This window comes from Alosa pseudoharengus, unplaced genomic scaffold (assembly GCF_046254945.1).
Source record: "Alosa pseudoharengus isolate Yale_2024_CS ecotype anadromous, Long Island Sound unplaced genomic scaffold, YU_APseudo_1.1 YU_APseudo_1.1_scf_5, whole genome shotgun sequence".
Classification (NCBI taxonomy): Eukaryota; Metazoa; Chordata; class Actinopteri; order Clupeiformes; family Clupeidae; genus Alosa; species Alosa pseudoharengus.
In genome coordinates, this window is record NW_027468837.1 from 18,239,759 (window position 1) to 18,250,802 (window position 11,044).

At 42.1% G+C, this 11,044-nt stretch overlaps 1 protein-coding gene across 4 annotated transcripts; it reads left to right on the forward strand.

Moving 5' to 3' along the window:
- The first annotated feature begins 228 nt into the window (after window positions 1–228).
- rbbp5 (retinoblastoma binding protein 5) lies at window positions 229–10,097 on the forward strand. 4 transcript variants are annotated; one of them, XR_012982928.1, is made up of 14 exons: window positions 229–385; window positions 836–861; window positions 985–1,157; window positions 1,731–1,871; window positions 2,224–2,386; window positions 2,720–2,829; window positions 2,918–3,037; window positions 3,734–3,887; window positions 4,742–4,813; window positions 5,117–5,234; window positions 5,824–5,893; window positions 6,324–6,565; window positions 6,873–8,519; window positions 9,382–10,097. XR_012982928.1 is itself a non-coding variant. In XM_076267381.1 (14 exons), exons 1-14 carry the CDS (start codon window positions 367–369, stop codon window positions 9,749–9,751), a joined length of 1,668 nt encoding a protein of 555 aa, XP_076123496.1. In that variant the 5' UTR covers window positions 229–366; the 3' UTR covers window positions 9,752–10,097. The 4 variants fall into 4 exon arrangements, 3 of the variants coding, with proteins under 3 accessions (XP_076123496.1, XP_076123497.1, XP_076123495.1); XM_076267381.1 differs by having other exon boundaries at window positions 6,873–7,079; window positions 9,699–10,097; XM_076267382.1 differs by having other exon boundaries at window positions 6,873–6,950; window positions 9,699–10,097.
- The last annotated feature ends 947 nt before the right edge of the window (window positions 10,098–11,044 follow it).

Here is an 11,044-nt window from a genome sequence, read left to right on the forward strand (position 1 = left end):
TCACTATATGGGAAAAAGCTGCCTATCATACGCCTGTATGTCTACATAGACAACAAATATATTACATCAAGCTCATTAATGCTGAACGACAGATTAAAATGTATGAAAATGTATACACGCCTGATATATTTGCTAAATCAGAGAAAATGTTTTGGTTTTGGTTTGGGCATAGTCTCTGGTTTTGTTTTGTTTTGGGGTCCTTCGTTTCAGCCAGGCGCCAGTCGCGCTAGTAGTATGGCTAGTAGCTGGCTAGTTTCCTATGCTAGTTTCTCTGTATGGTTGAATTATTACTGATTATGCGACTGGGATTTTAAATTGCGTTTCTAAGAATATTTTTCTTTTTTTGTTATTGGATCGTATTCCACGATGAATCTGGAGTTGCTCGGTAATATATTTCCTGTTATGTTTGGAATTGTATCTGCGATTGTATCAATCCTAACTAGTTATTGTAGCTAGCGGATAACTACGCTAGCTAGCACGCTAACGACCGTTTATGAAAAATTACCCTGCCAATCATCACCAAATTTAAGAAATCGGCATTGCACTATGTAGCTATTTTGGGTTAAAGTTTACAGTCTCTTTGATTAAGACAATGCATTTGTGATCTTTCTGAAACAACCACTCATTAAATAGCTAGAAATAGTTAGAACTGTCACTGGAATGATATCACTTGCTTGCATCGGTGTAGATCTATTTTGTTATTATAATTAAGCTAGTTAGAGTGTAGTTTATTTGATACATATTTGTTATTGTCCTGAGTAAGGCGCAATTTTTTATTTATACTTTAATAGTAGCATTATTTTAGTATTTCTGATCATGTTCTGTTCCTTTCCAGAGTCCTTCGGGCAGAACTATCCCGAGGTAAGCACCAAGTTGGTGAACTTGGAAAAACAAAACTGGTCATATGTGAAACTACTTATTACTTTTAAGGTTAAGCTGACTCTTCTTGGTCTCCTAAAAACTTTTGTTTACATTGAATAACAGGAGGCAGATGGCACCCTTGATTGCATCAGTATGGCGCTTACATGCACCTTCAATCGCTGGGGCACACTGTTGGCCGTCGGCTGCAATGATGGCCGTATTGTCATTTGGGACTTTCTTACACGGGGCATTGCCAAAATCATAAGCGCACACATACATCCAGTCTGTTCACTAAGGTCAGTATGTTTACAGGTACACGATTGTGTACAAGTGCACTAATTGAGAAGACACCAACTAAAATGTCATTCAATGTAGCAAAAGTTAATACCGGTATAGGGAACAAACAAGTGTGACATATAGAAACAGAAATTAGATGACAAGGGTCAGGTAAAGTTGTTTCTGCACATCTGCACATTTAGTTCAAACCTTGTCTATATCACTAATCAGTCCCAAAACCAAGGCCTGTAAATACTTCATATTTTTTCTGCCCTTGATAGTACTTCCATATTACAGCCTGAAAAACATTATTTGTGAAGCAATGTTTTGGCATTAATATCATGAAAAGCATTATTTATAGCCAGCCTAAACTTTGTGGGAAGGAAGACAAACATGTTCCCTTATTGACTTTCGTGTTCCTACTAGGTTCCCCCAAATACCATTTTAGTTCTATGAAAATGACCTTCCTTTATTTGTAGACATATACCTAATCTTTTGGCTGCAGGACTGCTATTGTCCTGTTCATAATGCACTTGACATTATTCCCTCCCTCCTAATCCCTTATGCTGCTTGCTGTCTTATATGTTGAACAGTTGGAGTCGAGATGGTCACAAACTAGTCAGCGCCTCTACAGATAATATTGTCTCCCTGTGGGATGTCCTTACGGGGGACTGTGACCAGAGGTTTCGCTTCCCCTCGCCCATTCTTAAGCTCCAGTTCCACCCCAGGGACCAGTGAGTTATTTCATATGATGTAATTTATGAAAATGTGTTGACATGTTTTGAGTATGAGTTTGATGTTCGTTTACTGCTGCTAATATGTATTCATGTGGAAATAAACATCCTTTTATTTGTCAGGAAAGGCTTCTCGATTTTACAGGGACCCTGGGCTTAACCTCACTTTTAAATAAACAACTATAAATAGATTTTTTCCAACTGTATGTTTTCTGTGGCACTACAGAGTAATTGGTGCTTTGAATAAACTAATTACTGCCCCAACCTGTATTCATACCATAGCAGTTGTGTTGATTTCGTTTTTTAATCGTCCTTCATTTAATTGATCACATACTGTGCTTCCCTTTCTCAGAGACAAAGTCCTTGTATGTCCCATGAAGTCGGCCCCTGTGTTACTCACATTGTCAGACTCGAAACATGTGGTTCTTCCTGTGGACGACGATTCCGACCTTAATGTAGTGGCCGCATTCGATCGAAGGGGGGAGTACATCTACACAGGCAATGCCAAAGGAAAGGTCAGTCTGCAATCTGTCCGATTCAGCTCTGTTTCTGTCTTGTTACAGGTCATTTTGAACATCGTTGGTTTTGTTCTTCACTTGCCTTCTAAACACACCGGTCTCTTTTTTTAGCTTGGCAAAACGTATTTGCCTATATTGACAGGGAGGCCAAAGAAAAAACAACTTGATATAAACACACCACATGTAGCCTTCCGCATGTATTTATCTGTAGTTCCTGGTGTAGGACTATTGATGTAAAAGAATTGGAAAAACAAAGATATTTTTCAAAACATTTTGCATTTTTGATAAGGCAGTCATGCGACCGACCTTCACTGTTTTGTTTTCATACAGATTCTCGTTCTGAACACAAACACCCAGGATCTTGTAGCATCATTCCGAGTAACCACGGGCACTAGCAACACGACAGCCATTAAATCGATAGAGTTTGCACGCAAAGGCAGGTAAGGGAAACCTCACAACTGACACTAATATCATTGTTCTTGTGAATTGGATCCATCTGCAGTAAAAGCTTTACCTCCTTCTCCTCAGCTGTTTCCTCATAAACACAGCAGACCGCATCATCAGAGTGTATGATGGGCGGGAGATTCTCACCTGTGGGAGGGACGGCGAACCAGAACCCATGCAGAAGCTACAGGACCTGGTGAACAGGTGAGGAGGGCCTTTTTGAGTGGGTGTATGATTGAAACGCAATGAAAATGTATTGAAACACCATTAAAAGTGCATACGAACAGACAAGTGAAAGTAGCCATGGATACTTTATCGTTGCATCACTATTATGGAAGTGAATAGCTTTCAGATAACTAGAGCTGGCATAAAGGAGGGTAAGTCTATATTTCAGCTAGTGTAATAGATATAAACTGCCTTTACATGCACTTCAGTATCCCGGTTATGATCAGGATTTTGAAGTATCCCGGTTTTGTATTTGTGCATGTAAACATCATATCCTGATTTCAGAACCCCGGTTTTGAGTAACCCGGTTATGCTAGATGGAGTACTCTAAAAAGAAACTGGGATAGAGTTCCATGTATACACCTTATTCCACGTTTATTCATTGTGCATACAGGGATATTAATAACCAGGTTTCTCTGTGTTCATGTAAACACCATATCCTGAATATAATCAAATCAGTGGCCTCATAACCGGGATTCTGAAGTGCATGTAAATGTAGTCATAGATACAGAATGCAGGTTTTAATTCTGGTGGTGATAAATATTTATTTCAGCAAACAGTCAACAGCAATCATTCACTTGCAATACTTGCAAGACAATTTTGTTTTTTATTGTAAGAGCAACAGACATCCTCAGTGCTTTGTATGACCTGCTATTGCTCCTCATGTTTACTTAGGACGCCGTGGAAACGGTGCTGTTTCTCTGGCGATGGAGAATACATAGTGGCCGGCTCCGCCAGGCAGCACGCCCTCTACATCTGGGAGAAGAGTATTGGCAACCTGGTCAAGATCCTGCACGGCACACGAGGAGAGCTGCTCTTAGATGTAGCGGTGAGTAACACTGACCTCATTACAATGAAACAACATTGTCACCTGAATAGCTATTACTCCTCAAAATGAGACTGGGAGGAATTAGAAGGGATCAGGGTGTAAAATGGGATCAGTGTAAAATTAAGCTCATTCCATGTCCATGTAGATATGTAGATACAGTATGTTGTTTATATGTCAGTGAAAGAGACATATGAAGAGTTCAGATGCAAAACCCTCTAAATCCATCTGACCACTGTTCTTTTAAATTAGCATTTTTTATCAGGCTCCTTACCAGGTTTTTTTTCCTACAAATCGATATTTCAGACCAGAAAGAGAGTGGTATTTAGCAGCTTTTGAAGCAAAATCATTTGATTAACGTATACTATGTGTGGAATATTTACTCACCATTGTCATGTCATTTTTGATGAAGGTGGGGTTTAGAGGGTTTTGCCTCTGAATTCTTCATATATACTGTATGTACCATATGCTTGTAACCACATCAAATTAACAATTGGGATTGCTGATAATGCTTTTGGTGCTGGAGATAGACCTGGGATAGCTTTAAACCCTTTCAGTATAAAGTACAGAAATATCAGCGCTGTATAGTAAATACAGTCCAAGGTCATATTAGAATATTAAGTTTGTACATGTTTTGTTACTAATGGGCAATTCCACGCAAAACTGTCACGTCCATTACGGCAACTAAATTATACCATGGCATTGTGTTGGCGTTATGGATGAGACAGTTTTGCGTGGAATAGCCCTAATACTAAACCAAACCATCAGCCATTGGAACTACTAAACTACCATGGTGGCTGTGCTGTCTGTATGTGCTTATGAGTTGATTGGCCACATTTCTCTGTGAAACTGTACAGTGGCATCCGGTCCGGCCGATAATCGCCTCCATTTCCAGTGGGGTCGTGTCCATCTGGGCCCAGAACCAAGTGGTAAGTGATAAAGAATGGTCAGCGGCTGAAACATGCCCTTGAAAGTCTTTTGATTCCGCATACACCATTTAATCAAATTCATTTTTCATTTCACTTTATTAACATTTGCCTGGTGTTGCTGAGCTTGTGCATTATTCCATTATAAGACATGGATGGAATATAAAAAGATACTGATTTGCTTTGAAAGCATATTGCAATCTTAATGAATAAGACTTAATGAGCATATGGTGTAAGGAGTGTCTGACGCTTAATGATTTGTGTTTTATGTTTTGGTTTGTGGTCTGAACTATGATTGCCCCTCAGGAAAACTGGAGTGCCTTTGCCCCAGACTTTAAAGAGCTGGATGAGAACGTCGAATATGAAGAGAGGGAGTCTGAATTTGACATTGAGGATGAGGACAAAAGTGAACCAGAACAGACAGGTGAATTTGACAGACTCCCAAACAACCTCGGTCTCATACAAACACGTGTGACAAATTATCCTTTTAGTCCAGAGGTGCGTTCAAATTAGCAAACAGAGGTGAACGTTTGCAAACAGTTTTCTGTTTGCCTGAATCTCGACGAACGTTTGCGAACACTCGCAAACAGTTTGAGGAGGTAGTTTTCCACAAACATACAGTGGGTCTGGACATTAGCTGGACGAAGTGTTACCGTTGCAATGGAATGTTTTAACAGAGAAAACTTATTTGCCACGAATGTTCACCACTGTTTGCTGAATTTGAACCCACCTCTGGAAGTGTTTTTCAGCTTCTGTTTACTTTGTTATTTAAATGCTTCCAGTAATTAGTGGAGTGTTAAAATCACGTTTATTATTATTAGGAGTGGTCCCCAGCTGATGCCCTATGCATGCCCTCTGTAGTGTTCCCCAACATGTACACCTTAAGTAGTCCTTAATCTCTTAGCCACTGGTGGAGGTGCGTCAGGCAGAAATGCCCAGCAGGTTTCACCACCTACCTGTATGCTAAACTAACAAACTTATTGTTGAATTTCCCCCCTCCTGGTGTGGCTTAGGTGCGGATGCTGCGGAAGACGAGGAGGTGGACGTGACCACAGTGGACCCCATCGTGGCGTTCTGCAGCAGGTGGGTGTGGGTGGGCCTGTGAGCTTCTTGTGGCTTTTGGCTTTGCTGTCCTTGGTGTGAGGTCAATAGACAAAATTACCACATATCCTAACGTTGGTCTGAGAAGGGAGTTAAGGTCTTAATAATGATTATTTCTATTGAAGTGGACGAAATAGATTTGTTGTTAAATATTTGTATGGGTTAGAAAAATATAAACAAATGTAACAGAAGGTCAAAGGCAGGGAAATGGAGGAAACTAAGCGTTGGATCGCGAAATCATCATTAAATTTTATGTATAGCAATACCTCTCATATACAGATTTGATTTTGCCCAATCAGTCTTCACCTCAACAACCTGATATCAGATTTTACCTCTCTACCAGGTCCTTCAGTTAGTCTAGAAACAAAAAATGCTTCCATATCAACACCACTTCTCTTTGCTGTTGTTTTAGCGATGAGGAGCTGGAGGACTATAAGGCCCTGCTGTACCTGCCGATTGCTCCAGAGGTGGAGGACCCCGAGGAGAATCCGTTTGGCCCCCCACCCGACGCTGCGGGTCAGCCCGCCTCGGCCGAAGATGGCACTGTACACACAGGCTCGGGAGACAAGAAGCGCCAGCCGTCATTGGACGGCGCTCCGCCCAAGAAGAAGGCCCGCACCACCACCATTGAGCTGCAGGGCGTCCCCAGTGATGGTGAGTCTTTCAGACTCCTGCACAGACATGCCACACGTTGGCGCCAAAGGCCAGAACATTCCAGAGAAGTGGAATTGTTTTTGGTTGTCTTGTCATAAATAGTTCCATGTTCTATCTTCTTTTTGTCCTTTCTTTCTTTCTTTCTTTCTTTCTGTCTGTCTGTCTGTCTTTCTTTCTCTTTCTTTCTTTCTTCTCTTTACTTTTCTTTCTGTCTTTCTTTTCTTCATTCTTTCTATCTTCCTTTCTTTGCGTCTCTCCGTTCTGTCACTCATTGCTGCATTGTGTGTCTCTGCCTGTCTTTCTACAGAGGTGCACCCGCTGCTGGGTGTGAAGGGCGATGGCAAGTCTAAGAAGAAGACCGCGGGCCGGCCGAAAGGCTCCAAAGGTAAAGAGAAAGATTCCGCCTTTAGGCCCAAACTCTACAAAGGGGACAGGGGGTACCCTCTGGACGGAGCGGGCATGGGCGTGGGCATGAAGGGCAGAGCACAGGCAGAGTCTAGCCTGGCAGCATCAGGTAAGGACCCAGACCGGACCCACCACCAACCACCAGCTCCACATCCCCCACTCCCCAGCCCTGCCCAGCAAAAGCTTCACCCGCTAGCTGCTTGCCCTCTGACAAAAACCCCTGCCCACTTCCCTCAGACAGCCAGTGAGCCTGCGCCACCTCAGCTGCCACTCAAACCCAAAGCTTTGTAACCACTGGCCCCCGTGACTTGACTGACTGGGCCTGATTTGCGCTTTCTCACTGGAAACCAGAGCCAACGTGCAATCAAAAAAATCCTAATAACGATGTAAAAGGAGAACACAGGTGTTCTCTCAGCTCCCTCCATGCTGTGTGTGTTCTAGGGGGTTCTGTGTTCTCCTGAACTAATTTGGGGTCCGTTTTTAAGGGGGATCATGGTGGTCAATTTAGAATTTTGCCTGGATAAGCCAGGAGCGAGTCGCCCTGTGTGCTCTGTCATTTTCTATGTTTGGTCTTGTCTACTTCCTGCTTGCTCTTTGTCCTTCCTGCTCCGCTCTTGCCTTTGCTCTTCCCCAGGCCTGTGTGTGTGTGTGTTTGTGTGTGTGTGTGTGTGTGTGTGTGTGTTTGCGCACGCGCACATGCAGACACATACACCCAGATCAAAACGTTAGGAGTATCAGTGTGCGGAAATATTTTTTGGTGCTTTGTGTATTACCAACTCCAAAATGGATTGTAAATCTTTCTTTTTTTTTTTATTTCTTTTTAAAGTATATTTTTTTGGCCTTTTTATGCCAGGACAGTGAAGAATGACAGGAAGCGAGTGGGAGAGAGAGTCGGGGTGGGATCCGGAAAGGACCACGGGGCGGGAATCGAACCCGGGTCACGGGCGTACGGTGCAGGTGCCCCAGCCAGTCGCGCCATGGCCGGGGCCATTGTAAATCTTTCTTAATTTCATTTTGTAACGGCTCATATTGATTTCTCAGAGCTGAATTCAACTCAATTCACCAAAAATGAACCCTGTTTGAAAATGCATGGTTTGGCGATGGGGCAGTTCTCAATCAAGTTTAGCACATTCAGAATCAGTTACATAAAACTATCTGCATGAGCTAAACAAGTTATTACAGAACCTCTGTCTTTGATTCGCTGGAGTTCTGGTGCTATTGCTAATAACAGCAATCCAGCCCTACTTAAAACATTAACCAACATTTGCAAGTACAATTAGCACTTAGGAGTGCTAATTATTTTTGACAAACGATTGTGGATGTAAGACTTTGCGCTCCAAGTCGTAGCATTAACAATACACTTATCCTGGATTTCCAGGTTCTCAGACTCCTCCAGAACGCTCAGCGACTGATGAGATCTATTCCTGTTAATTACTGCAGCAGCCTGGCCCAGTTCCCATAATGCCCCCATCTCAGTTTTAGCCAGCATTATGTTCATATAGTAAATGTATGTCTGGTCTTACCAGGGAGGTAGTGTAGATGGACATAGGTCAGTGGTTCTTAAACTTTTTGTCTGGCGACCCCACAAAAAAGTATGGCGAGGTCTGGCGACCCCACTTTCCCCAAACCCATTCTAAGTCCTGGCTCAAATACCCCCCTCAAACGTTAACAACTAAATCAAGCAAAAACTAGAAAGAAAAGTCATTTGTTTTATTTACTCCATATGAACAAGAACCGAGAAAACCAAACAATCACGATTAAACAAGTGTAGGCTGCCGCCATATCAGATCAGAGCGCTATGTGCGTAGCGCGCGCGCACACACAAGCACGCACACACACATACCAGCATTAGGCCTACAACGTTACATTAATTATATTTATGGCGTTAACAATAACAGTAGGCCTATTTTTTTATTTCACAAGTGAATGCATATTTCAAAAATTCTTTCTGATAAAGCCGACGCGCCGTTTGTTCTTTTTTATTCTCACCGGCCTGTAGACTTGTCCCATCTGAGGATCACGGAGGAGAAGACGCACTGGTAGATGGCACTAACGAGCTTTTGTTCAATTTTTTAAGCAGCCACCTGTCCATTTTGGCTAGTAGGCTATGTTTTTTGTTTTGTTTTACTTAAAATAGCGGGAACAAGTTGATCTGCATAGTGGGAGCAGATTGTTTCTATCAGCGGACCAGTAGCCCATATGCTGAACCAGATCTCTTTGAAAGACGAAAACATTTCTCTCTTCTTAACTGCGTGTAAATAAGAAAAAGGCAGAAAAGGCAAATATTATTTCCCGTTGTTTCACCTAATAATAATTTCAGACTGAATACAGAAAATAATTGGCGACCCCACGGAAGTTTTTGGCGACCCCATTTGGGGTCGCGACCCCTAGTTTAAGAATCACTGACATAGGTGATAGTGATCGGAAGTAGACTACATACAGGAGTCGTAATATTTGTTTGCGTCATTTTACACCTGTACAGCTGTTGGTACATTCTAATTCTTATAAATTCAACTTAGTAGAAGTCTACTTTTAGAGACCCAAGCAGATGTGACAGGTTTCAGTACACGTTAGCTGTGTAGGCAGCCGATTTGGAAAGAGCATGTTTTCCATGAGCATGTTTTCCATTACCAAGTTCAAAAAAAGGTAAGATCTGATAACCAAGTTTGTTCTGTGGCAGAGCGTATGTTAATTCTGCATGTCTAATTGTATTTATGACATTTTATAGGTAATCTTGTTACACCGTCCTACAAACAGCATGACGTCCAAGGCTTGGACTAATGAGGAAGAAACAGCGCCCCCTTGCGGCCTTTTTGGCCTCAGAAGTGAAGGAGCCATTTTGTGACTCATTCACTGCCTCTGCTGGTCTTCACCAGACAGTGGCAGCAGAGGGACACAAAAGCCTCACAGCAACAATCTCCACGGCAACGCTGCTACCAGCAGAGTGAGGTGGTGATGATGAAGAGACATTTCTGTCATTTGGTTTCCATTTTGTGCTTTTCCTCCATTGGATTCCATTTTGTATCCTCTCTATTTGTTATGTTCCTTTTGTTTTGTATATATCAGTGGACTCAAGTAGACTAGTGAATAAAGGCTACCCTATTTCCTGTGGTGTCTTAACCCTGTTGATCGATTTGAAGGGACTGTTTGGTTAAAATTGATAATCCATTATTTTTGTTTGCTCACCAGCTAAACCAGGATTCTATTAATTGAAACACTACACCAGCTACACATGGCTTTTGGGGGAAATGAACAACGCACCAGTCTGTGAATAGCAAAATGCATAGACAGGTATGAGCTGTTAACAGGCAGTTAGCTGATTGGAGCACATGACCGCACACTGATGAAATGTCTCACAGATGGTCCTAAATGTGGTCTTACAGCTGGCCATCCTTACGCCTGTCTTGATATTTCGCCTCAGTGCTCATCAGCATGCCTCACTGGCACCTCATAGAGCTTTTTACAGTTACGCAACCAGAGATCCGGCATCCTGCCCGAGATGGCATTTCCTGGTGAAAGTCTTAAATACTGTATATGTCCCTGGATGGCATCCTCATCTTAAGTTAAAGTGAAGAGAGAGATGGCATGCCATGTAGTCAAAGGTGTGGAATATTTTCTTTGAAAATCCGCCACTGCTAAATAAGTGGCGTGAAAGTCAGTTTCTTTATACTGCTGGTGTCCTGAAAGGATATGGAATTTTGTATGGTCTTCTTTACCCGATGCACATTCACAAAAACATAAAACAAAAAATTAATAAACATTTTTTTTTTTAAGTAAAAAGTTTTATCTGCTTTCACCTGTGGTTTTGCAGAGCTTGTAGGGGAAGTGTCTGCGGATGAGGGAATTCTCTGTTTAAGAGACACGCCGAAATAGTGACACAGTGTTTAGCTAATTAAAATCTCACCTTTATTACAACCACATGTACATCATACCCCAAGAAAAAAAGGGACGTTGGTTTCAGAATAAGAGATACACAAGCCATTACAAAAGAGCAGAGAGAGTCGGAACAGATTGGATATGTAGAGTGTTAACTCGACATAGACTGGGGGAAGATTGGGAATGAAGAGAGGGGGG

Excerpts from the sequence above, each read along its gene's own strand:
- rbbp5 (XM_076267380.1), top strand. Across the intron at positions 4,814-5,116 it reads TCTGGGCCCAGAACCAAGTG|GAAAACTGGAGTGCCTTTGC; the intron begins GTAAGTGATAAA and ends ATTGCCCCTCAG. Across the intron at positions 5,235-5,823 it reads AAGTGAACCAGAACAGACAG|GTGCGGATGCTGCGGAAGAC; the intron begins GTGAATTTGACA and ends GGTGTGGCTTAG.